General features: G+C 52.4%; 2 protein-coding genes across 2 annotated transcripts; both read right to left on the bottom strand.

Annotated features, from left to right (window-relative positions):
• Positions 1-434: 434 nt before the first annotated feature.
• On the bottom strand, positions 435-9,643 carry LOC129133169 (serine/threonine-protein kinase PAK 3-like). The gene is made up of 12 exons (XM_077172172.1): positions 9,568-9,643; positions 8,606-8,643; positions 8,114-8,236; positions 7,083-7,263; positions 6,069-6,132; positions 4,773-4,821; positions 3,532-3,644; positions 2,888-3,005; positions 2,142-2,241; positions 1,516-1,712; positions 920-1,057; positions 435-524 (listed from the first exon to the last, which is right to left on the bottom strand). Exons 1-12 carry the CDS (start codon positions 9,641-9,643, stop codon positions 435-437), a joined length of 1,287 nt encoding a protein of 428 aa, XP_077028287.1.
• A 5,492-nt stretch (positions 9,644-15,135) lies between these two features.
• Positions 15,136-24,342, bottom strand: LOC129133185 (serine/threonine-protein kinase PAK 3-like). The gene is made up of 12 exons (XM_077172171.1): positions 24,267-24,342; positions 23,307-23,344; positions 22,815-22,937; positions 21,784-21,964; positions 20,770-20,833; positions 19,474-19,522; positions 18,233-18,345; positions 17,589-17,706; positions 16,843-16,942; positions 16,217-16,413; positions 15,621-15,758; positions 15,136-15,225 (listed from the first exon to the last, which is right to left on the bottom strand). The coding sequence occupies exons 1-12, from the start codon at positions 24,340-24,342 to the stop codon at positions 15,136-15,138; spliced, it is 1,287 nt and encodes a 428-aa protein (XP_077028286.1).
• Positions 24,343-26,087: the final 1,745 nt, after the last annotated feature.

The raw sequence follows: 26,087 nt of genomic DNA, 5'->3' as shown, positions 1-26,087 counted from the left end.
TCCCTCCCCCTCTGCCCACAGCCACAGCAGCATCCCCAGCAGTGACACCACTGCTCTGCTCCATTCTGCCCTACTCTGCTCCTCTAGCCACAGCTGCAATGCCTCTATCTCCACAAGAGCTTGTGGCCTGGAGGCACTGAAGGAAGAAGACCTTTGCACGTTTCCAAACCATGCCACAAATCCCCATCCATGTGTCTTCCCACATCGAAGAAACACCTGAGCATTCAGAAGCAAATTTAGAGCTTATTCACAGGGTGAGAACAAAGGGAAGCTTCCAGCACAGTGAAGGTTTTATTTATTATAGTATTTATTTTGCCTATTCGAATAAAGAGACTACGAACTATGAGCTATAATCTAGAAACTACAAACTACGAGCTATAATCTACAAACTACAAACTACAAACTGCAAACAACAACAATGGCCTCTTCCAGGGCTAGTATCTCCTGTTGGCCATAAACTGCTGCGTGGCCATGATCAGAGGCGTCAGCTCGGAGGTCGGCTTGGCTGATGTTACAAACGGATGCTGCCCAAAGAGAAAAAGAAAAACATGAACTTGTACTTTCCTCACAGGCTGAAACAGGCTTTCTCTGGCTACCAGAAAGATACAGAAAGAAGAAAAGGAGGGCATTCTGGGCACCACTGTCTCCACATCCAGGACCTTGCTACATGAGGCAAAATGGCACCCAATCCCACAAATCCGTGACTCCAGATGTCTTCAGCTTAAGGAGATTTGGTCTAGGTGACCTTGAAAGGCTCCTTCCAAGGCATCCTAGGCCAGGATTCTCCTTTGTTTTCCTTTGCAAGCCCCCAGAGGGGAGATTCTTAGGAGCGGGCCCCATCAGACGCCTTGGACTTGAGCAGATGAGGAGCCCCTGGCAGCGGGCAGCTGGCGCAGCCTGCAGCCGCTTTGCCTTTTACCTGCAGCAGTTCCTGGGCAGACCAGCGCCTGTCCTCGTCCCTCTCCAGGCAGCAGTGCAGAAAGTCTCGCAACCACGCCGACTGCTGCCTGGGCTTCTGCAGCTTTGGCCTGCCCCCGCTGCTGATCAGCTCTTGAACCTAGAGAAGAAGGAAATGCCACGCTCTACCTGTCTCCTTCGCACCCCAAACTGCTCACACACACCCCACGGCACAGGCTCCACTCTCCCGTGGCACTTTACTCCCTGCCAGAGCCTGGCAGATACCATTCCTACCCCTACTGAAAGAACACAAAGCCACAGGCAGCCATAGCCAGTCCAATAGGCAAAGGCTCTTGCCTTCACCCCTGATTTCACTGGCTGATGGGGACTAAAAGCCCAGCTTTGCCCTTTTGTCAAAGCTTCCGTCAAGCAAAAGGCATCACCATTTTTTGTGCGGTTCGTGCACTGAAATGGCAAGGGGACGATCTGGACAAGGAGCACGAGAGACTATGCAGCCTGGCACCTCTCATTTCCAGGTGTTAGCAAGCTTGCCAGGCAGAAGAATGGGAGCAGATTGTGTTTGGGTGACAGCAGTATCTGAGAGCAGTTGCAGCGCACCGTGCGGGAGGTTTTCATCCGGTAAGGAGGCGCCCCTTCCACCATCTCGATCCCCACAATGCCAAAGGACCAGATGTCCACTTTGGGGCCATAGAGCTTCCTGGTGAAGATTTCTGGCGCCATCCAGTAAGTGGTCCCAACAGCTGATCTCCGTTTGCTCTGCTCAGCGGTCAGCTGAGCAGCAAGGCCAAAATCAGCTGAGGAGAAAAAACAGGCCAGCGTGAATGAGGAAAGCAAAACAAAGAAATCCCCGCTGTACCAATGTCCAAGAGGGCAGCGTGGAACCCGGCTGCCAGCAAGGGGCCATGCTGCCATTCCTCTGGCCTGCAGCCGAGGAAATACCGAATTGGCCAGTTAGCAAAAGCCCCAGCTTTCAGGCAGTGGCTTTTAGTGCCCTGAAGCTATTAGACTGTAAGTGCCTTGCTTGGGAAGGGACACACGCACAAGCCAAAGGCACTCCTGAGCCCTTGTTCCCAGCAACACCTCCCTGCACCTTGGGGCTCTGCTCTGCACTTGTATCAGGGCAGCCTGGACTGCCACAGGCACCACTGCAGGGAACCGGCAGTCACCCAAAGGCAGCCCCACACCGCAGCCTGCCAGAGCTGAGCCTGGCCAACAACACCCACCCAACTTGACGGATCCGTCCAGACCCAGGAGAATGTTGTGGCTTTTGACGTCCCGGTGGATCACTTGCTTGGAGTGAAGGAAATCCAGGCCTTGCAGGCACTGAGAGAGGAAAAAGAAACACCAGCCTAAGTGGATTTCATCCCACAAGCGGGGAAGTGGCACATCTGCAACACTGCAACATTCCTGGGCCATGCTGAGCCATGGCACGACAGGCTGCTGGCAAGGGCAAGAGCTTGCTGCTCCAACACAAGGACAGCAGTGCCTTTCTAAGTGAGGGTGTGTGTGCTTCTGAAAGAGAAAGGACAATTGTTCCTCCGGCCACTGCCCTGCAACCACAGACTGAAGCAGCACTGCTGCAGTGGCTGTGCTCTCTCCAGCCAGACAAGAGTGGATGCTTTTGCGAACACCCCTTTGGTGCAAGGCTCTCTTGGAGGCTGAGCTCCATGACAGCCCAGTGTGTATCTTTGTCTGTGCCACTTATTTTACATTGTGCCACCAGCAACTTTGCCCGTCCAGGGAAGGAATGCAGCACACACAGGCTCCAGGCAAGTGTTTAGAGAGGCAAACACAAACACACTAGAAGAAGGGCAGGGACACTGGCAGGCACTTCAGATGCTCTTGCTACTGCCAGTCATAAGAGAAAGGCAGCAAGGAGGCTCAGAAGATGAAATCTCTCCTCTCCTTGTCACCCATTTGGAAGGACCATCCCGACCAAGGCATGGGAAGCACAGGCACTATCCCTTACCTCCCGAGAGACAGCTGCTATCTCTCCTTCTGCCAGGCGAGTCTCCCTGATGACATTGTGTAAGGAACCTCCGTCCATGTATTCCATCACGAGCCAGAGTTCCTCGTCCAGCAGGTAGCTGAAAGGAGGAAACAACAGCCTGGAGATGAAGGTGTGGTGTGCACTCACACCACCTGATGGATTCTTGTTTCTGTGTCTCTCTCAGAGGAAGACAGGAGGAAGTGAGCAGTCATTCACTACGCTCTACAGGCCTTGAACTCTGGGCAGTCTAAAACACTGCTTGCTATCCACACCAACGAACAGGCCAAGGGAAATACAATCTGCAGTGCTTCGGCAACACTTCAGACCCATGGGGAAAAAATCCAAGCCCAAAGCCAACAAAACCATGGGGAGAGAGCACAGGAACTTTGAGGCTGTTGGCTCAGTAAGATAGGGCCAAGTCTGGCCTTTGAAAGCGCCCTTCAAACTTGGTATGCCAGGAAAGAGTAATGCAGCCCCAATGCAATCTCCTCCCAAGACACTGTAGATCAGCCCAGAAACAGGAATGAACAGCTCCATCCTCTGCCATCCACCAAAGGAGTGCTTGAACCTCTGGCTTGCAGGATGTGAATGACCTTTCACAGCAGAACAGCAGAACCACTCACCTGTCTACATAGTTGACAAGGTTGGCGTGCTTATTGCCACGCATGACCTGGATTTCATTCAGGCACAGTTCGCTGCTGCTCTCTTGCAGGAGACTAATTTTCTTTATGGCCACCTAAAACGACATGGAAAACCATGAACCAAAGAAGTCCGTGGCACAGGACCACAAGGGCAACATGGAGACAGTGATTATGGGATGATAGTGCTGGGCTGGGCCAAGCTGCCTTGTGACAGGACATCAGACCGCCTGCTCGGGCACCTCCCAGGACACAGAGCCACATAGCCTCTGCCTTGGAAACCTGGCAGAAACACGCTCTAAGCTCTCCACCTCAGACGTCTAACAACACTCACTGTGCCCAGGGCCAGTCTTCTCCCGTGGCCTTACTTTATCATCCCCATGCTCATTCACACACCTCTTACAAGCAGAAAGCCATTTTGTGCCAGTAAAAATGGAGCAAAACTGCTGGGAAACCATTGGCACTTCTAGGGGATTGGATCATTACTCCAGCAGTCACTGGCATTCTCCATGGCACAACAACAAAGCAAACAGTTAGAGATGTGGCAGATAAAATGCTGTCCTAAAAACATCCTGAGGGCTATTCCTCCTAAGATATACAACCCTACATACTTCACAGAAAAAATGCCACAATGATGAAAACATCATTAAGGACACCTCCAAAAACCACAATCCTAGCATTTCCTCACTCCAGGAATTTTCATTCTGCTCCACTCAAATACTTTTCTTCACACCACTGACTTTTGCAATTACTGCCTGACTGTAAAACGAAATAACCCAGGCCATGATCTTCTAGGGATATACACCGGGCTATGAGCAGGGCTTAGGCCCTTGAGAGACTCCTTGCAGACCACTCTGTCTAAGCACAGTTCCAAGGGCAGCACTGCAGGTGCCTACAGAACTATCAGCACGATTCCCATCTATTTGCTAACAGCCAGAAAAGAGAACTCAGGAACTCTGCAGCCCCAAAGAGCAGTGCCATGCTCTGAGACACCACCTGGGCACTAAGACCCAGCCAGCGTGTCCTCCTCTGGCCTCCTTGCATTCCCAGGGGCAGCTGAGAAGGACAAAATCTGTCCCCACTGTATTTGGCAGGGCGGACACTGCTCTGCACTTCATCTGCCTTTGCAGCAAAGCTCTCCTGGCCACCCAAAGCTCAGCCACAGCTCACAGCAGAGGGGAGGGCACTCGAGAGCTGCAGAAGCTGCGGCGCTGCTTGGCGCTTACCTCTTCTCCTGTGGCAGTCTCCACTGCCATGCACACCGTGCCGAAACCCCTAGAAACAAAACAGCAGCGGAGAAAGAAGAAGTCCTTTAGTCCCTGCCACTGCAAGACACTGCAGTCCAATGGCAAATAAGTCCTGGGGCAAACAGTAAATGGAATAGGACAGATTCTCGTGTGGGTCTTTCCCCCCTTTTCTCTTTCTCTATCTGTACATGTGTGGGATTTTTCCAGGAACTTGCCAGTTGGGCCTTCTCCCACTTCTCCCTGGAGCCTGTCTGCCAAAATCAAACACCACTACTGAGGCCTTCTGAGAAGCCTGAGGCCACGGAACAGCCATTGCAGGAAAGCCTCCAGACACAGATCCCTTCTCCAGCTTGCAAGGAAGTTAGTGCCCAGCCACAGCTGCAGCCACAGCCAGAGCAGGGAAAGGCTTCCATTGCTGCACACACAAATGGAGAAGTCCTCAAAACACTGGATCCTTGGACAGCGGCGTTCTGAGTCCAGAGCTCTTCTCAGCTGCTTCTCTTCGGTGCCCCAGACACCTGGAGGACTCTGCTTTTCTGGAGACTTCTTGTACATTTGGCTTCTCACAGGGAAAATGTTGCAAATCAGTCCCATTTCCAGTCAGCAGAGCCGGCTTTCAAAGGGAACAGCTTGGTGGATTCTTTGCAGGAAAGGCCTAAACCCCACAGGATCCACCAGGGTTCTGCCATCAGCCAGATGATGCCTTTTCCTCTGGAGTGCATTGGCACTGGCCATTGCCCTGAAGCTTTGTCTTTTGCCACCTCAGCTACAAAAGAGAGCTGCTTCTTTCATTTCTGCTTTTGGCTGCTAGGCTAGGTGGTGGCCATCCAGACCACTGAATCTTGGTTTCAGCAAAATACTGGAAAGAAATGTTACCCAGAGCTGTTCCCTGACAGCTGTCAGCTGCTGACTTGACCTCTGAGGCAACAAAGTTTCTCCTCCTTTCATTCCCACCCATTCTGTAGTCTTTTGAGACATGCAAAAATGCTCTCTCCTAGGAAGAGCGGCAATCAGGTGCAACAGACTTGAGGGAATGGAGATCTGCCAGGTGCTGCTCTTTGCCGCAGAAAAGACATTGCCAGCGTCCAGGTGTCTTTGCCGCCATGCCTTCGGACCACAGCTGTAAATGCTGACCAGTACTGAGAGATCATCAGGCATCATCCTAACGCAGTGTCTGAACAGCTTTGGAGCTTGCCTGACGTCGCTCTGGGGAGATGTGACACCAGCAAAATGCACAGGCCCTGCCTTTGAAGAAGGAACTGTGGCTGCACTCACCCTTTGCCAATGGTTTCCAGCTCTGTGTATTCAGCCTCAGGATCTCCCTCGCTCACCAGCATCTCTGGAAAAATCCCAAGGAAAGATGCTCACTTCAAAAGAGATCCCACCCTGCAGCAGATCAGAAAGGCAGCCCCACTCTCTGCCACTCTGGGCCCTTTCAACTCAGGCAGTCGGCCAACAACAACACCACTGCACCACCACCACCACCACCACCTCAGAAACAACAGCAGCAAGACGAGCAGCCCTGCAGCACAGATGGCCTGCACCAAACTAGACGTCTAAACTAAAATCTAAGCACGTGCAGAAACAGTCAGAGGATGCAGGGATCAGAAAGCTGTAAGCAAGAGAACTGGTTGTTGTCTAGAAATGTTAAGGGCAGCAGGAATAACAAAACCTTGCTGGTCTTGGCAATCAACACTCTGTGACCTTCAAGCAAAGCTTTAATCCTTGCAATCATCAAAGGCATCCTGGCTCCTGGAATCAATTGTTCTCAACAGCTGCCCTTTGCAGGACAGCAAGAATATTGCAAAGTGCTTCCAGCAGAAGCACAATCTGCAGCTTTGAGCAGGACAATTTTGCCTAAACAATGGCCTTCTGCCTTTCAGGAGCAGCAGCTCATGTTCCAACCTACTGTGCTGGGCCTTAGGAATGAGGTGCCTCAGCCTTTAGGACAGGCCGAGTTCTGAAGATGACCTTGGCCGTGCCCCACAGGAGCTCCTTGAGCGCCTACTCATTGCCTGGGTCACGGCCTCCTGCTCAGCCAGAAACAATCTCTGGTTTGCCTTTTGCCTCCAGGGAAGCTCAGGCAAAGCCAAGCCAGGCTGAGCTGCTCTCAGAGGCAGGAGCAACACCCCGGTGACCCCTCACCACCTCAAAGCACAACAACGGGTCCTGTGTGGAGGCCTCAGGAGCTGGCACTCAGCTGAGGAGGAACAGGAGCTGGGACAGCTCATGCCGACACACGCACACACAGGGCACTGCTCCAGCAGACAAGGATCACAAAGGACGTACTCAGCATGGCCAGGCACTTGTCCTCTGTCCTCTCTCCCAGCTGCTCTCTGCTGCCAGAGGAGCTACTGGTGCTCCAGATGCACGAGCTGCTCCCGCTGCACTTGCCAGCTTGGGGACTGGAGGCTCCTTCAGAGCCTTCTGCTGCAGCTCCTGCAGGTGCCAGGACAGAGGAGGTGGAGCTCTGGGAAAAGAAATGAGTGAGGTCACAAATGTGCCTGGCAGAGGTGCCCCTGCCATCCCATTTCAAATGCAAGCCCCTGGGAAGATGCTGCTGGCCACAGCCAGGGCTCTTCACCTCTCAGCTTTTGCAGCCCGCTTCTCCAGCTCAAGGCCCAAAATCCAAAGGCTGCTTTTACACCATGGACAAAATGACACCACACTCACTGCTAACCAAAGCAGGCACTTACTGATGATGTTTGCTCTGGGCCTGGGCTGACAGCAGGGGCAGGTTCATGAGCACCTTCCTCCTCTTCAGCCTCTTCCTCGCGTGCAGAGGCAGCCAGAGCAGGTGCTGACGCTGCCCTTCTGCTCTGGGGACACACAGCAGCATGAGGGACAGGAAAGAACCTGGCATTCACCACCTCACCTATATTCAGCTACAGGCCCCGCTGCATCTCAGCTGTTCCTTTAGCTACTGACAGCTGCTGTCTGCGCAGGGCCAGGTCCCTCCTGGGGACAGTGTCTCCTCATATCCTGCAAGCTTCTGAACTGCACCTTTGCACTGCTCTCTTCACTGGGGACAGGGAGCCTGCACAGCCACTGGCCACCAAGGGCCTCACTTGTACCCCAGCAGCATGCCAAGACATCCTAATGCTACCTCCTGTCTCTTGCTAAGACAAATTCACAGCCTCTTTCAGAACAGTAGGAAGGTGATCCCTGAACTTCCAAGTTCCAGGCCTCACTGCCTGCGGGAAGGGCAGGAAAGATTCCAGCCCTCAGCATCTTCAGCCAGGCACGGGAGGTGCTGTCTGATCAGAAACTTGCAGCTATGCTTTGCTCCAGCCACAGGACTGCCCAGAGCTGCCACTTACTGATGCTGCATGCTCAGGCCCTGCAGTGGCAGCAGGTACACTTTGCTGGGCATCTTCCTCCCCTTGGGCCTCTTCTTCAGGAAGACACACAGCCACTGGAGGCTCCGAGGTTCCCTCTGGGCTCTGCAGACAGACAGCAGCGTCCTTTATATTCAGCTCTAGACCCAGATGCACTCAGGAGAAAGCATCTGCAGAGAAATGGGATTCTAAGGTGCTCAGACTCAAGTAAAATGGGCCAGCTGGATGGGACTGCGCTCTCTTGTACAGGAGAAATTCCATCATGGCAGCCACCACTTTCAGCTGCTTAAAAGTTCTGGAAAGGAACTGGAGAAAACAGCCCTGGGTCCTCCTGCTGCTGCTGTTGCTGCAAAGGGCCTGGACTGGACTTTCATTCATCCAGCCAGGCTGGCACCGGACTGCAACAGGCCCAGCTCACAGCTTGCTCCGCAATTGCCAAATGCTACCAAGGCCAGAGGCTCCTTTGCCACTCACCCAAAGAGCGGATTCTCTCCAGGCACGGCTGATGTGACCTGCAACACACAAGGGAAAAAGAACCAGATGCTCTAAGAAAACTGCCTGTGCTGGCCATGCCCACCCCAAAGTCAACCCAAAGACAGAGCATTCTGCTTTCACTACACCACTCCAGCAGCATCCCTTGTGGCACACAGCAAGCAAGACAACAGCAGCACAAAATACTGCCTGGTGTCTACCTTGTCTCTCCTCTTTGGCCACTCAACCCATAGAAACTTGAGACTAAGTCTACAAGTGGTTCTCTAACAGTCATTGCTTCTGCCCCACCTCACCCAGCAGTGGCTACAGCTCCTCTCTTTGCTGTATTTCAGTCTTCTCAAGACATTGCATGCAGCAATTGCCATGAGCTTACTGAAAACCTTTCCCCAGGGAGGCTTCACCCAAGTCCCTCTGAGCCATGGTGGCAGTCCTATCATGACACAGCACAGGAACAGCTGCTGTGTGTGGGAGCATACAAGAACTCCTCAAAAATGTCCATCTCAGAGGCCTTTACCAAGCTCATTCTGTGATTTCATCACAGAACAAATGGCTCTTTTAGCGCGCAGGAAGTGTCAAGTTCCACAGGCAAATGCTGGGATGAGGGAATGCAGACAAGAAGCCTTGAACTGAGGGACTTTGCCTCAGTCCTGGAGAGCAGTGCACAGCTTTTACAAGGACTCCTGCCAAGCTCTCCCAGTCTTCCCATCCTGGAAGTTGTCTTGCTTGAGCCAGCAAACTGAGGAGACTCCAGACTCCATTGCCACAGGCCGTGGCACGGCAGGAGCGGAATCCCCGCAGGCTACATCACAAATGCTGCCCATGCCCCACTGGCTAGAGACACGCCCTTCTTAGCTGGAGCTGTGGGCAGGGGCGTTACCCAGCTGAAGGCCTCTTTGTGGCATTTGGGTTTCCATATGCTGCACTGAACAAAAACGTCTACTTACGTGCCAGGTGGGTGAAAAAGTACCCGGAATAAGCCACGGTAAAAGCCGTGAAAGCTGCAGCACACACTCCCTCCATGGCTGGAGCAGTGCTGCTCAATCTGCAAGGGACAAAGCCTGTAGGCAGAAAACAAAAAACCTCAGAGTCCTGCTGGCAGAGACCTCGTCGATCAGCAGGTTCCCCTGCAGTGAGCGTGCCGCAGAGCTGCTCTGCACACTGAGCCCTTCCGGGCCTCGGCACAGCAACTCTGCCTGACAACGCTGCCATGCGGCCGCTGACATCACAATAGCAGTGCCCGGGGCTGCTTTGTGAGTTCATGCACAGAACCACACCTTCTCTACAGATGATGCCAAAAAAAGCCTGCAGCGTTCTCCTCTGCTACAAAGCCACACAAAAAGCCCTCCTAGTCCATCACCTGTTGCTCAAGGCATCTAAGAGTAAAAACACACTAAGCCCCTCTAGCCCACACTGAGAAGCTGAGCCCTGAGAAGGGAGCAGGATGTGAGGAACCACATTAGTGCTCTTTGGCCACTATTGCTTCTGAGCAAAAACCAGAAGGCTTCTTCCAGCGGGACCTCCCTTAGTTCCAGAAAGCAGCAAACTATCAGAACCCAGGAAATTCCTCTGCCTGCCCTGGAGGGCTCAAGCCGCTGCCCGGGGGCTCAGAGACTTTGGCACAGAGCCCAAGATGCCTGTGCCTTTGATTTAGCCCTTGGAAAAAACAATCACCAATCTTAATATGAAGAATTACAAGTCAAAAGAGTTTAAGTAGAATAATAGGTAGTTTGTCACCAGGTGAAAAATAGATTTTTGAGGTTTTGAAAATGACAGCTCGGGGGTCTCAAGATGGAGGAATTTGGATGTGCCTTGTCCTTTTTCCTCCTTCTTCCTAGCCACCATCTTCTGAGTGATGTTGGCACTTTTAGATTGGTTTAGAGGAGAAGTTCACTGTCTCACATAGGTGATAGGTATTGGGAAGTTATTGTAAATAGTGTACACATAGTTTTGGGTATAAAAAGACAACACTGCCTCTGAGGTGGGCAGTGTGCCTCAACCCAAGCTGCTAGACAGACCTTGGCACGTTGGAGAAAGAATATTATAGATAAGAAACAATAAACAACCTTGAGACCAAGAACAGAAGAGTTCCCACTCCTTCATCAACTGCCGGGCTGGGGAAAGAGACTTTCTAACGCATCTCAGGGTCACTCTGACCAGCAGAGATTCCAAGAGCAAACAGGGAGAAGCACGACTTCAATGACATTTAGAGTTTCCTCCTAGGTACAGAGACAAGGCCATGTGTCTTTCAGCACTATTTATTCAAAGCATTTTACATCACAGCCGTGGCTGTGATTTCAGCAGGGAAACGCCATGACAGGAAATGCAAGGAGGATCCTTCTCTCTGACTCACTCTAGCAGAGAGGCCTTGGCACCAAAGCACCACCACCATTTTTTCCCCCCACTTTTGTCCTTCCTCAGTAATTTTTTGGACACAGGGCTGAGATGGGTGGCACTGAAATGACAGCTCTGACACACAGCTGAAACCATCAGGGCCGGGGGGCATGTGCGACTGTTTTTCTTCTCCAGCAGAACAAGGCAAGCCAGAGTGTTCACACTGATACCAAGCGAGTTCAGCCAAGCCCAAAGGGAGTGCAGCCAAGCCAAGTGCAGCCCAGCAGGCTGGGAGGAAGAGGCAGCAAAGCGGCAGATCCCATTGCCACGGACACGCCCGGCGTGGCGGACTGATGGCAGCGGCAGTGCCAAGCAGAGCTCCGCAGGGAGAGACAGACACCCATCACCATCGCCACTGCCACCAGCACTGCCGCAGAGAGGGAGCAGCAAACTGCCACTGCAGGGCCAGAGCAGCTCCCGGCAGCACCAGCAGCCCCCATCTACCATCAGAACCATGCTGGAAGCCCTGGCCATCCTGTCTTTGCTCCAGGGGCCCCGTGTGACACTGCACCTTTCTTGCTTAAGCCATTACCTCTTTCGCACAATTTTCTTCCTATTGTCGTCTACTGCTGCTTTTTTTTTTCCCCTCACTACATTATAACTCTAACATTCTCAGCTTCTCATAGATTGGTTTTTCCATTGTCCCCCTCCATTGTGGTGGAGAAGGGGAGAGAGGAGAGGCTTTCCCTGGACTATCTCAAGAAGAGGACATAGAAAGGAGGGAAGGCCTTAGAAAGAAAAAACAACGCTCAGGATGCCTCTTTGGGAGGGAAGCAAATGTGCAAGTTTCTTAATATCCAGCCACAAATCTCTGGAGTCTTGACAGCCAAGAAGCACAGGAACCTGGAAACCTTGTTGTGAGACACTGGAGGACATTGCTGGCTCAAGCCCTTTCAGGCGCTTGTAGGTGGGGAAAGGGGCAGATCAAGCCTTGCTCTGCTGAGGCCATGCCCTACTCTGCACGCCCCACACCCCCAGGCCTGCATCCCAGCCCAGCTGTGGCCGCTGATCCCTGGCACACCAAAGGCTCCACACCTGTGTCTGGAGCCCCTAACCCAGCTCCTAAATGGCCAGGTGAGTGGCAGCCCCATGTGGGGGAAGGCCCCAGGAAAGCCAAAGGCTATTTACCTCGGGATGTGTGGCCACCACATCTCTTGACCCTACCTCCTCTTGGTCTCATTTGCAAGCTGAGCTTCCTATCCCCTTTCAAAGCCTTTCACAGTCTAGTGCTCTGTCAACAGTGCCTCAGTTCCATGGTGGGAATTCTGAAGTCCTTTCAGAGAACAGGTCTGGCTTGCAGTGCATTGCTCTGGATGCCTTAGGAAGTTGCTTTGCCAGCCCTTACCCACTTACTGGCCAAAAAACACATGTGAAAGACTGAAGCTTTGCCAGCTGTGACAGTGCCCCAAAGAGAAGGCAGTTAGGGGCAAAATAAGGAGAATTATTTTGGTGCTGGCACACACATCAGGTACCAGGTGGGTGAGAAAAGCCATCTGTAAATAGCTCAGCTGACAATCAGGGAGGGGAAGGTGCGAAGAAAAGCAGAGGTAGAAATCTCAAAGGAATGAGAGGACTATGGACAGAAGTTGAAACTAGCCAAAAGAAAAAACAAACAAAAAAAAAGAGTAATTGGATGAAATACTGATAAAATTCAGCAAGTCTTCTCTTGGTGCTGGATGGTGCATTGGGGGATAGTGTTGGCAGCTTTGGGTGCCCATCCCAAAGCCATCACCTGTTTTCCCTGTGCCCTGACGGGTTCAGACAGGCTGTTGATCTGCATGGCCACTCCCAGTTGGCCCCAGAGTCCTCTCCACTTCATGATCAGCTCACCATAAGTTTTCTGGCTGTCATCCGTTGTTGTAGTGCGTTCTTATATTTTGTAATACTTTGAAGTAGTTTGTCTTGTATCCCCATGTTTTTCCCAAATGGTTTATCCCAGACTATACCCCCCCCCTCCTCTTCCCTCTACTTGTGTTATCCCTTTCCTGGGATAAGATCTCCAAAACCCCCACCCTGGCTCTCTGCCAGTCACCTCGACATCCCAGCCCCCTACCTAGAAGTTTCGGTCCAAGTTGTCGAGTGATTAGCCAGGGGCCAAGGGTCAACCCCCCAAGTCCTGCCCCATACGCTGTTTTGTATGTCTGTCCCCCCAGCACCCATCCCCCAGAGATACCTATTGGTCAGTAGGATTTTATCTATGTTAGTTTCCTCCCCCCTTTAAATGTGAGCCCCGAACATCCCCCAGCGCTCTCGGCAGGAGGAACCCCCTGAGGTATAGGAGCTCCCTCGGGACTCCTTAATAAAACCTTGGAATACCCCCTGCTGGGAGTCGGCCCCTTTCCTCTTCCACCGACGTCTCGGTCGTCTCTGCTGCAGCGAAGGCAACCAGCCTGAGTGCCCTCAGCACCCTCGGGGCACAGAGAGTGTCTCCCCGCAGTCGGCCGTGGTGGGGCTACCCCCCCCACTCTCTGCCGACCTGGGTAAGGCCCAGGGACTTGAGAGCCTTGCAGAGAGACTGGGACAATCCGTTGTGGCTTCTCTTCTCCTGAGCCTTGGTGTTGGTCATTGTTGTCTGATGTGTGGCTGTGTGGTCATTTTTGGCCCGTGCCCTCCAGGACAAACCCCCACACTCCCCCTTTTTTGTTTTATTTAAAATGAAAGGTATAACAATCATAGTAAAAATAATATCTTCTTATACCTAAAACCAACACAATACTTAGTAGATTTTAACTAAACTTGGGAATTAAAATGAACAGGTGGGTTGATATTGCAGACATAAGCAAACAATAAGTAAATACAATTTTCATTTTCCCTCACTTCTCGGGCCCTGACTCCCAGATGGCTCCCCGCCACTTCATTCCCTTTCACTTACCCACAAAACAGAAGAGAACAGAAAATCAAAGCCAAAAGACTTGGGGTGACACCTTTCCCGCGTGGCCTTCAGCAAACACACATGTCAAAAGAAAAGGTTTCATGGGGGACTAGAATGGGGGAACGTTCCGGTGGTGCAGGGCACAGAACTCCTGTGGGGGCAACAGAGTCGGTCCTCCAGCTGTTTTATTCTCAACTTCTATTGTAGCTCTGACCTCTGAAATATGTATTGCAGCAAAAATGGGAGTCTGCTAATACAAGAGGAAAGCAGGGGCAGGGTTGAGGGCAGTCAGAAAGTGGGTTAGGGTAGAATCCAGGACGCCATGGCCGGTGCCATCCTGACAAGGGGTCAGAAGAGGAGGGGAGATGGCAGATGGCTGGTGGCTCGCCTTTGCTTGCTCTTGAGCAGGTTCCATCTCCTGGCCTGTCCTTCCCAGGGACAATGGGTTCAGGGAAGTGGGGGAAGAACATGAAAACTGGGAAATATTGTGCAACCAAAATTTAAATTTAAATGCTAGTCAAATATACCATCAGTTACCACCAAACATAGCAAAGTAAATGATTTTCAATAATCACGGTATCAAATGTATATTGAAACGATAAACAGGAGACCATGGGAAAGGTTAAAGTCTAGGGGACATTCTTCCAGGCCACAGCCCCAGGAAGTGCCCTAGCAGGCCCACAGGCCTCCACAGTGGCTCAGGCAGGTCCCAACTGCACAAGTTTTCGCTCCCTCATGTTGGCCTTGGTTCCCGTGGCAGAACTTGCCTTCCCGCTGGACACTCACCTGCGCCTGAGCCCCTGGAGAAGCCCGGCTCCCTCCCCCTCTGCCCACAGCCACAGCAGCCTCCTCAGCAGTGACACCACTGCTCTGCTCCATTCTGCCCTACTCTGCTCCTCTAGCCACAGCTGCAATGCCTCTATCTCCACAAGAGCTTGTGGCCTGCAGGCACTGAAGGAAGAAGACCTTTGCACGTTTCCAAACCATGCCACAAATCCCCATCCATGTGTCTTCCCACATCGAAGAAACACCTGAGCATTCAGAAGCAAATTTAGAGCTTATTCACAGGGTGAGAACAAAGGGAAGCTTCCAGCACAGTGAAGGTTTTATTTATTATAGTATTTATTTTGCCTATTCGAATAAAGAGACTACGAACTATGAGCTATAATCTAGAAACTACAAACTACGAGCTATAATCTACAAACTACAAACTACAAACTGCAAACAACAACAATGGCCTCTTCCAGGGCTAGTATCTCCTGTTGGCCATAAACTGCTGCGTGGCCATGATCAGAGGCGTCAGCTCGGAGGTCGGCTTGGCTGATGTTACAAACGGATGCTGCCCAAAGAGAAAAAGAAAAACATGAACTTGTACTTTCCTCACAGGCTGAAACAGGCTTTCTCTGGCTACCAGAAAGATACAGAAAGAAGAAAAGGAGGGCATTCTGGGCACCACTGTCTCCACATCCAGGACCTTGCTACATGAGGCAAAATGGCACCCAATCCCACAAATCCGTGACTCCAGATGTCTTCAGCTTAAGGAGATTTGGTCTAGGTGACCTTGAAAGGCTCCTTCCAAGGCATCCTAGGCCAGGATTCTCCTTTGTTTTCCTTTGCAAGCCCCCAGAGGGGAGATTCTTAGGAGCGGGCCCCATCAGACGCCTTGGACTTGAGCAGATGAGGAGCCCCTGGCAGCGGGCAGCTGGCGCAGCCTGCAGCCGCTTTGCCTTTTACCTGCAGCAGTTCCTGGGCAGACCAGCGCCTGTCCTCGTCCCTCTCCAGGCAGCAGTGCAGAAAGTCTCGCAACCACGCCGACTGCTGCCTGGGCTTCTGCAGCTTTGGCCTGCCCCCGCTGCTGATCAGCTCTTGAACCTAGAGAAGAAGGAAATGCCAGGCTCTACCTGTCTCCTTCGCACCCCAAACTGCTCACACACACCCCACGGCACAGGCTCCACTCTCCCGTGGCACTTTACTCCCTGCCAGAGCCTGGCAGATACCTTTCCTACCCCTACTGAAAGAACACAAAGCCACAGGCAGCCATAGCCAGTCCAATAGGCAAAGGCTCTTGCCTTCACCCCTGATTTCACTGGCTGATGGGGACTAAAAGCCCAGCTTTGCCCTTTTGTCAAAGCTTCCGTCAAGCAAAAGGCATCACCATTTTTTGTGCGGTTCGTGCACTGAAATGGCAAGGGGACGATCTGGACAAGGAGCACGAGAGACTATGCAGCCTGGCACCTCTCATTTCCAGGTGTTAGCAAGCTTGCCAGGCAGAAGAATGGGAGCAGATTGTGTTTGGGTGTCAGCAGTATCTGAGAGCAGTTGCAGCGCACCGTGCGGGAGGTTTTCATCCGGTAAGGAGGCGCCCCTTCCACCATCTCGATCCCCACAATGCCAAAGGACCAGATGTCCACTTTGGGGCCATAGAGCTTCCTGGTGAAGATTTCTGGCGCCATCCAGTAAGTGGTCCCAACAGCTGATCTCCGTTTGCTCTGCTCAGCGGTCAGCTGAGCAGCAAGGCCAAAATCAGCTGAGGAGAAAAAACAGGCCAGCGTGAATGAGGAAAGCAAAACAAAGAAATCCCCGCTGTACCAATGTCCAAGAGGGCAGCGTGGAACCCGGCTGCCAGCAAGGGGCCATGCTGCCATTCCTCTGGCCTGCAGCCGAGGAAATACCGAATTGGCCAGTTAGCAAAAGCCCCAGCTTTCAGGCAGTGGCTTTTAGTGCCCTGAAGCTATTAGACTGTAAGTGCCTTGCTTGGGAAGGGACACACGCACAAGCCAAAGGCACTCCTGAGCCCTTGTTCCCAGCAACACCTCCCTGCACCTTGGGGCTCTGCTCTGCACTTGTATCAGGGCAGCCTGGACTGCCACAGGCACCACTGCAGGGAACCGGCAGTCACCCAAAGGCAGCCCCACACCGCAGCCTGCCAGAGCTGAGCCTGGCCAACAACACCCACCCAACTTGACGGATCCGTCCAGACCCAGGAGAATGTTGTGGCTTTTGACGTCCCGGTGGATCACTTGCTTGGAGTGAAGGAAATCCAGGCCTTGCAGGCACTGAGAGAGGAAAAAGAAACACCAGCCTAAGTGGATTTCATCCCACAAGCGGGGAAGTGGCACATCTGCAACACTGCAACATTCCTGGGCCATGCTGAGCCATGGCACGACAGGCTGCTGGCAAGGGCAAGAGCTTGCTGCTCCAACACAAGGACAGCAGTGCCTTTCTAAGTGAGGGTGTGTGTGCTTCTGAAAGAGAAAGGACAATTGTTCCTCCGGCCACTGCCCTGCAACCACAGACTGAAGCAGCACTGCTGCAGTGGCTGTGCTCTCTCCAGCCAGACAAGAGTGGATGCTTTTGCGAACACCCCTTTGGTGCAAGGCTCTCTTGGAGGCTGAGCTCCATGACAGCCCAGTGTGTATCTTTGTCTGTGCCACTTATTTTACATTGTGCCACCAGCAACTTTGCCCGTCCAGGGAAGGAATGCAGCACACACAGGCTCCAGGCAAGTGTTTAGAGAGGCAAACACAAACACACTAGAAGAAGGGCAGGGACACTGGCAGGCACTTCAGATGCTCTTGCTACTGCCAGTCATAAGAGAAAGGCAGCAAGGAGGCTCAGAAGATGAAATCTCTCCTCTCCTTGTCACCCATTTGGAAGGACCATCCCGACCAAGGCATGGGAAGCACAGGCACTATCCCTTACCTCCCGAGAGACAGCTGCTATCTCTCCTTCTGCCAGACGAGTCTCCCTGATGACATCGTGTAAGGAACCTCCGTCCATGTATTCCATCACGAGCCAGAGTTCCTCGTCCAGCAGGTAGCTGAAAGGAGGAAACAACAGCCTGGAGATGAAGGTGTGGTGTGCACTCACACCACCTGATGGATTCTTGTTTCTGTGTCTCTCTCAGAGGAAGACAGGAGGAAGTGAGCAGTCATTCACTACGCTCTACAGGCCTTGAACTCTGGGCAGTCTAAAACACTGCTTGCTATCCACACCAACGAACAGGCCAAGGGAAATACAATCTGCAGTGCTTCGGCAACACTTCAGACCCATGGGGAAAAAATCCAAGCCCAAAGCCAACAAAACCATGGGGAGAGAGCACAGGAACTTTGAGGCTGTTGGCTCAGTAAGATAGGGCCAAGTCTGGCCTTTGAAAGCGCCCTTCAAACTTGGTATGCCAGGAAAGAGTAATGCAGCCCCAATGCAATCTCCTCCCAAGACACTGTAGATCAGCCCAGAAACAGGAATGAACAGCTCCATCCTCTGCCATCCACCAAAGGAGTGCTTGAACCTCTGGCTTGCAGGATGTGAATGACCTTTCACAGCAGAACAGCAGAACCACTCACCTGTCTACATAGTTGACAAGGTTGGCGTGCTTATTGCCACGCATGACCTGGATTTCATTCAGGCACAGTTCGCTGCTGCTCTCTTGCAGGAGACTAATTTTCTTTATGGCCACCTAAAACGACATGGAAAACCATGAACCAAAGAAGTCCGTGGCACAGGACCACAAGGGCAACATGGAGACAGTGATTATGGGATGATAGTGCTGGGCTGGGCCAAGCTGCCTTGTGACAGGACATCAGACCGCCTGCTCGGGCACCTCCCAGGACACAGAGCCACATAGCCTCTGCCTTGGAAACCTGGCAGAAACACGCTCTAAGCTCTCCACCTCAGACGTCTAACAACACTCACTGTGCCCAGGGCCAGTCTTCTCCCGTGGCCTTACTTTATCATCCCCATGCTCATTCACACACCTCTTACAAGCAGAAAGCCATTTTGTGCCAGTAAAAATGGAGCAAAACTGCTGGCAAACCATTGGCACTTCTAGGGGATTGGATCATTACTCCAGCAGTCACTGGCATTCTCCATGGCACAACAACAAAGCAAACAGTTAGAGATGTGGCAGATAAAATGCTGTCCTAAAAACATCCTGAGGGCTATTCCTCCTAAGATATACAACCCTACATACTTCACAGAAAAAATGCCACAATGATGAAAACATCATTAAGGACACCTCCAAAAACCACAATCCTAGCATTTCCTCACTCCAGGAATTTTCATTCTGCTCCACTCAAATACTTTTCTTCACACCACTGACTTTTGCAATTACTGCCTGACTGTAAAACGAAATAACCCAGGCCATGATCTTCTAGGGATATACACCGGGCTATGAGCAGGGCTTAGGCCCTTGAGAGACTCCTTGCAGACCACTCTGTCTAAGCACAGTTCCAAGGGCAGCACTGCAGGTGCCTACAGAACTATCAGCACGATTCCCATCTATTTGCTAACAGCCAGAAAAGAGAACTCAGGAACCCTGCAGCCCCAAAGAGCAGTGCCATGCTCTGAGACACCACCTGGGCACTAAGACCCAGCCAGCGTGTCCTCCTCTGGCCTCCTTGCATTCCCAGGGGCAGCTGAGAAGGACAAAATCTGTCCCCACTCTATTTGGCAGGGCGGACACTGCTCTGCACTTCATCTGCCTTTGCAGCAAAGCTCTCCTGGCCACCCAAAGCTCAGCCACAGCTCACAGCAGAGGGGAGGGCACTCGAGAGCTGCAGAAGCTGCGGCGCTGCTTGGCGCTTACCTCTTCTCCTGTGGCAGTCTCCACTGCCATGCACACCGTGCCGAAACCCCTAGAAACAAAACAGCAGCGGAGAAAGAAGAAGTCCTTTAGTCCCTGCCACTGCAAGACACTGCAGTCCAATGGCAAATAAGTCCTGGGGCAAACAGTAAATGGAATAGGACAGATTCTCGTGTGGGTCTTTCCCCCCTTTTCTCTTTCTCTATCTGTACATGTGTGGGATTTTTCCAGGAACTTGCCAGTTGGGCCTTCTCCCACTTCTCCCTGGAGCCTGTCTGCCAAAATCAAACACCACTACTGAGGCCTTCTGAGAAGCCTGAGGCCACGGAACAGCCATTGCAGGAAAGCCTCCAGACACAGATCCCTTCTCCAGCTTGCAAGGAAGTTAGTGCCCAGCCACAGCTGCAGCCACAGCCAGAGCAGGGAAAGGCTTCCATTGCTGCACACACAAATGGAGAAGTCCTCAAAACACTGGATCCTTGGACAGCGGCGTTCTGAGTCCAGAGCTCTTCTCAGCTGCTTCTCTTCGGTGCCCCAGACACCTGGAGGACTCTGCTTTTCTGGAGACTTCTTGTACATTTGGCTTCTCACAGGGAAAATGTTGCAAATCAGTCCCATTTCCAGTCAGCAGAGCCGGCTTTCAAAGGGAACAGCTTGGTGGATCCTTTGCAGGAAAGGCCTAAACCCCACAGGATCCACCAGGGTTCTGCCATCAGCCAGATGATGCCTTTTCCTCTGGAGTGCATTGGCACTGGCCATTGCCCTGAAGCTTTGTCTTTTGCCACCTCAGCTACAAAAGAGAGCTGCTTCTTTCATTTCTGCTTTTGGCTGCTAGGCTAGGTGGTGGCCATCCAGACCACTGAATCTTGGTTTCAGCAAAATACTGGAAAGAAATGTTACCCAGAGCTGTTCCCTGACAGCTGTCAGCTGCTGACTTGACCTCTGAGGCAACAAAGTTTCTCCTCCTTTCATTCCCACCCATTCTGTAGTCTTTTGAGACATGCAAAAATGCTCTCTCCTAGGAAGAGCGGCAATCAGGTGCAACAGACTTGAGGGAATGGAGATCTGCCAGGTGCTGCTCTTTGCCGCAGAAAAGACATTGCCAGTGTCCAGGTGTCTTTGCCGCCATGCCTTCGGACCACAGCTGTAAATGCTGACCAGTACTGAGAGATCATCAGGCATCATCCTAACGCAGTGTCTGAACAGCTTTGGAGCTTGCCTGACGTCGCTCTGGGGAGATGTGACACCAGCAAAATGCACAGGCCCTGCCTTTGAAGAAGGAACTGTGGCTGCACTCACCCTTTGCCAATGGTTTCCAGCTCTGTGTATTCAGCCTCAGGATCTCCCTCGCTCACCAGCATCTCTGGAAAAATCCCAAGGAAAGATGCTCACTTCAAAAGAGATCCCACCCTGCAGCAGATCAGAAAGGCAGCCCCACTCTCTGCCACTCTGGGCCCTTTCAACTCAGGCAGTCGGCCAACAACAACACCACTGCACCACCACCACCACCACCACCTCAGAAACAACAGCAGCAAGACGAGCAGCCCTGCAGCACAGATGGCCTGCACCAAACTAGACGTCTAAACTAAAATCTAAGCACGTGCAGAAACAGTCAGAGGATGCAGGGATCAGAAAGCTGTAAGCAAGAGAACTGGTTGTTGTCTAGAAATGTTAAGGGCAGCAGGAATAACAAAACCTTGCTGGTCTTGGCAATCAACACTCTGTGACCTTCAAGCAAAGCTTTAATCCTTGCAATCATCAAAGGCATCCTGGCTCCTGGAATCAATTGTTCTCAACAGCTGCCCTTTGCAGGACAGCAAGAATATTGCAAAGTGCTTCCAGCAGAAGCACAATCTGCAGCTTTGAGCAGGACAATTTTGCCTAAACAATGGCCTTCTGCCTTTCAGGAGCAGCAGCTCATGTTCCAACCTACTGTGCTGGGCCTTAGGAATGAGGTGCCTCAGCCTTTAGGACAGGCCGAGTTCTGAAGATGACCTTGGCCGTGCCCCACAGGAGCTCCTTGAGCGCCTACTCATTGCCTGGGTCACGGCCTCCTGCTCAGCCAGAAACAATCTCTGGTTTGCCTTTTGCCTCCAGGGAAGCTCAGGCAAAGCCAAGCCAGGCTGAGCTGCTCTCAGAGGCAGGAGCAACACCCCGGTGACCCCTCACCACCTCAAAGCACAACAACGGGTCCTGTGTGGAGGCCTCAGGAGCTGGCACTCAGCTGAGGAGGAACAGGAGCTGGGACAGCTCATGCCGACACACGCACACACAGGGCACTGCTCCAGCAGACAAGGATCACAAAGGACGTACTCAGCATGGCCAGGCACTTGTCCTCTGTCCTCTCTCCCAGCTGCTCTCTGCTGCCAGAGGAGCTACTGGTGCTCCAGATGCACGAGCTGCTCCCGCTGCACTTGCCAGCTTGGGGACTGGAGGCTCCTTCAGAGCCTTCTGCTGCAGCTCCTGCAGGTGCCAGGACAGAGGAGGTGGAGCTCTGGGAAAAGAAATGAGTGAGGTCACAAATGTGCCTGGCAGAGGTGCCCCTGCCATCCCATTTCAAATGCAAGCCCCTGGGAAGATGCTGCTGGCCACAGCCAGGGCTCTTCACCTCTCAGCTTTTGCAGCCCGCTTCTCCAGCTCAAGGCCCAAAATCCAAAGGCTGCTTTTACACCATGGACAAAATGACACCACACTCACTGCTAACCAAAGCAGGCACTTACTGATGATGTTTGCTCTGGGCCTGGGCTGACAGCAGGGGCAGGTTCATGAGCACCTTCCTCCTCTTCAGCCTCTTCCTCGCGTGCAGAGGCAGCCAGAGCAGGTGCTGACGCTGCCCTTCTGCTCTGGGGACACACAGCAGCATGAGGGACAGGAAAGAACCTGGCATTCACCACCTCACCTATATTCAGCTACAGGCCCCGCTGCATCTCAGCTGTTCCTTTAGCTACTGACAGCTGCTGTCTGCGCAGGGCCAGGTCCCTCCTGGGGACAGTGTCTCCTCATATCCTGCAAGCTTCTGAACTGCACCTTTGCACTGCTCTCTTCACTGGGGACAGGGAGCCTGCACAGCCACTGGCCACCAAGGGCCTCACTTGTACCCCAGCAGCATGCCAAGACATCCTAATGCTACCTCCTGTCTCTTGCTAAGACAAATTCACAGCCTCTTTCAGAACAGTAGGAAGGTGATCCCTGAACTTCCAAGTTCCAGGCCTCACTGCCTGCGGGAAGGGCAGGAAAGATTCCAGCCCTCAGCATCTTCAGCCAGGCACGGGAGGTGCTGTCTGATCAGAAACTTGCAGCTATGCTTTGCTCCAGCCACAGGACTGCCCAGAGCTGCCACTTACTGATGCTGCATGCTCAGGCCCTGCAGTGGCAGCAGGTACACTTTGCTGGGCATCTTCCTCCCCTTGGGCCTCTTCTTCAGGAAGACACACAGCCACTGGAGGCTCCGAGGTTCCCTCTGGGCTCTGCAGACAGACAGCAGCGTCCTTTATATTCAGCTCTAGACCCAGATGCACTCAGGAGAAAGCATCTGCAGAGAAATGGGATTCTAAGGTGCTCAGACTCAAGTAAAATGGGCCAGCTGGATGGGACTGCGCTCTCTTGTACAGGAGAAATTCCATCATGGCAGCCACCACTTTCAGCTGCTTAAAAGTTCTGGAAAGGAACTGGAGAAAACAGCCCTGGGTCCTCCTGCTGCTGCTGTTGCTGCAAAGGGCCTGGACTGGACTTTCATTCATCCAGCCAGGCTGGCACCGGACTGCAACAGGCCCAGCTCACAGCTTGCTCCGCAATTGCCAAATGCTACCAAGGCCAGAGGCTCCTTTGCCACTCACCCAAAGAGCAGATTCTCTCCAGGCACGGCTGATGTGACCTGCAACACACAAGGGAAAAAGAACCAGATGCTCTAAGAAAACTGCCTGTGCTGGCCATGCCCACCCCAAAGTCAACCCAAAGACAGAGCATTCTGCTTTCACTACACCACTCCAGCAGCATCCCTTGTGGCACACAGCAAGCAAGACAACAGCAGCACAAAATACTGCCTGGTGTCTACCTTGTCTCCTCTTTGGCCACTCAACCCATAGAAACTTGAGACTAAGTCTACAAGTGGTTCTCTAACAGTCATTGCTTCTGCCCCACCTCACCAAGCAGCGGCTACAGCTCCTCTCTTTGCTGTATTTCAGTCTGCTCAAGACACTGTATGCAGCAATTGCCATGAGCTTACTGAAAACCTTTCCCCAGGGAGGCTTCACCCAAGTCCCTCTGAGCCATGGTGGCAGTCCTATCATGACACAGCACAGGAACAGCTGCTGTGTGTGGGAGCATACAAGAACTCCTCAAAAATGTCCATCTCAGAGGCCTTTACCAAGCTCATTCTGTGATTTCATCACAGAACAAATGGCTCTTTTAGCGCGCAGGAAGTGTCAAGTTCCAAAGGCAAATGCTGGGATGAGGGAATGCAGACAAGAAGCCTTGAACTGAGGGACTTTGCCTCAGTCCTGGAGAGCAGTGCACAGCTTTTACAAGGACTCCTGCCAAGCTCTCCCAGTCTTCCCATCCTGGAAGTTGTCTTGCTTGAGCCAGCAAACTGAGGAGACTCCAGACTCCATTGCCACAGGCCGTGGCACGGCAGGAGCGGAATCCCCGCAGGCTACATCACAAATGCTGCCCATGCCCCACTGGCTAGAGACACGCCCTTCTTAGCTGGAGCTGTGGGCAGGGGCGTTACCCAGCTGAAGGCCTCTTTGTGGCATTTGGGTTTCCATATGCTGCACTGAACAAAAACGTCTACTTACGTGCCAGGTGGGTGAAAAAGTACCCGGAATAAGCCACGGTAAAAGCCGTGAAAGCTGCAGCACACACTCCCTCCATGGCTGGAGCAGTGCTGCTCAATCTGCAAGGGACAAAGCCTGTAGGCAGAAAACAAAAAACCTCAGAGTCCTGCTGGCAGAGACCTCGTCGATCAGCAGGTTCCCCTGCAGTGAGCGTGCCGCAGAGCTGCTCTGCACACTGAGCCCTTCCGGGCCTCGGCACAGCAACTCTGCCTGACAACGCTGCCATGCGGCCGCTGACATCACAATAGCAGTGCCCTGGGCTGCTTTGTGAGTTCATGCACAGAACCACACCTTCTCTACAGATGATGCCAAAAAAAGCCTGCAGCGTTCTCCTCTGCTACAAAGCCACACAAAAAGCCCCTCTAGTCCATCACCTGTTGCTCAAGGCATCTAAGAGTAAAAACACACTAAGCCCCTCTAGCCCACACTGAGAAGCTGAGCCCTGAGAAGGGAGCAGGATGTGAGGAACCACATTAGTGCTCTTTGGCCACTATTGCTTCTGAGCAAAAACCAGAAGGCTTCTACCAGCGGGACCTCCCTTAGTTCCAGAAAGCAGCAAACTATCAGAACCCAGGAAATTCCTCTGCCTGCCCTGGAGGGCTCAAGCCGCTGCCCGGGGGCTCAGAGACTTTGGCACAGAGCCCAAGATGCCTGTGCCTTTGATTTAGCCCTTGGAAAAAACAATCACCAATCTTAATATGAAGAATTACAAGTCAAAAGAGTTTAAGTAGAATAATAGGTAGTTTGTCACCAGGTGAAAAATAGATTTTTGAGGTTTTGAAAATGACAGCTCGGGGGTCTCAAGATGGAGGAATTTGGATGTGGCTTGTCCTTTTTCCTCCTTCTTCCTAGCCACCATCTTCTGAGTGATGTTGGCACTTTTAGATTGGTTTAGAGGAGAAGTTCACTGTCTCACATAGGTGATAGGTATTGGGAAGTTATTGTAAATAGTGTACACATAGTTTTGGGTATAAAAAGACAACACTGCCTCTGAGGTGGGCAGTGTGCCTCAACCCAAGCTGCTAGACAGACCTTGGCACGTTGGAGAAAGAATATTATAGATAAGAAACAATAAACAACCTTGAGACCAAGAACAGAAGAGTTCCCACTCCTTCATCAACTGCCGGGCTGGGGAAAGAGACTTTCTAACGCATCTCAGGGTCACTCTGACCAGCAGAGATTCCAAGAGCAAACAGGGAGAAGCACGACTTCAATGACATTTAGAGTTTCCTCCTAGGTACAGAGACAAGGCCATGTGTCTTTCAGCACTATTTATTCAAAGCATTTTACATCACAGCCGTGGCTGTGATTTCAGCAGGGAAACGCCATGACAGGAAATGCAAGGAGGATCCTTCTCTCTGACTCACTCTAGCAGAGAGGCCTTGGCACCAAAGCACCACCACCATTTTTTCCCCCCACTTTTGTCCTTCCTCAGTAATTTTTTGGACACAGGGCTGAGATGGGTGGCACTGAAATGACAGCTCTGACACACAGCTGAAACCATCAGGGCCGGGGGGCATGTGCGACTGTTTTTCTTCTCCAGCAGAACAAGGCAAGCCAGAGTGTTCACACTGATACCAAGCGAGTTCAGCCAAGCCCAAAGGGAGTGCAGCCAAGCCAAGTGCAGCCCAGCAGGCTGGGAGGAAGAGGCAGCAAAGCGGCAGATCCCATTGCCACGGACACGCCCGGCGTGGCGGACTGATGGCAGCGGCAGTGCCAAACAGAGCTCCGCAGGGAGAGACAGACACCCATCACCATCGCCACTGCCACCAGCACTGCCGC

The sequence above is a fragment of the Agelaius phoeniceus genome, chromosome Z (genome assembly GCF_051311805.1).
Source record: "Agelaius phoeniceus isolate bAgePho1 chromosome Z, bAgePho1.hap1, whole genome shotgun sequence".
Lineage (NCBI taxonomy): Eukaryota > Metazoa > Chordata > Aves > Passeriformes > Icteridae > Agelaius > Agelaius phoeniceus.
Note: the sequence above shows the minus strand (reverse complement) of the source record. Positions and strands in the feature narration are given on the sequence as shown.

Excerpts from the sequence above, each read along its gene's own strand:
- LOC129133169 (XM_077172172.1), bottom strand. The coding sequence starts at position 9,643 with ATGGAGGGAGTGTGTGCTGCAGCTTTCACGGCTTTTACCGTGGCTTAT. Across the intron at positions 8,237-8,605 it reads GGAGAGAATCCGCTCTTTGG|AGCCCAGAGGGAACCTCGGA; the intron begins GTGAGTGGCAAA and ends GTCTGTCTGCAG. Across the intron at positions 6,133-7,082 it reads CAAGTGCCTGGCCATGCTGA|AGATGCTGGTGAGCGAGGGA; the intron begins GTACGTCCTTTG and ends GGATTTTTCCAG.
- LOC129133185 (XM_077172171.1), bottom strand. The coding sequence starts at position 24,342 with ATGGAGGGAGTGTGTGCTGCAGCTTTCACGGCTTTTACCGTGGCTTAT. Across the intron at positions 22,938-23,306 it reads GGAGAGAATCTGCTCTTTGG|AGCCCAGAGGGAACCTCGGA; the intron begins GTGAGTGGCAAA and ends GTCTGTCTGCAG. Across the intron at positions 20,834-21,783 it reads CAAGTGCCTGGCCATGCTGA|AGATGCTGGTGAGCGAGGGA; the intron begins GTACGTCCTTTG and ends GGATTTTTCCAG.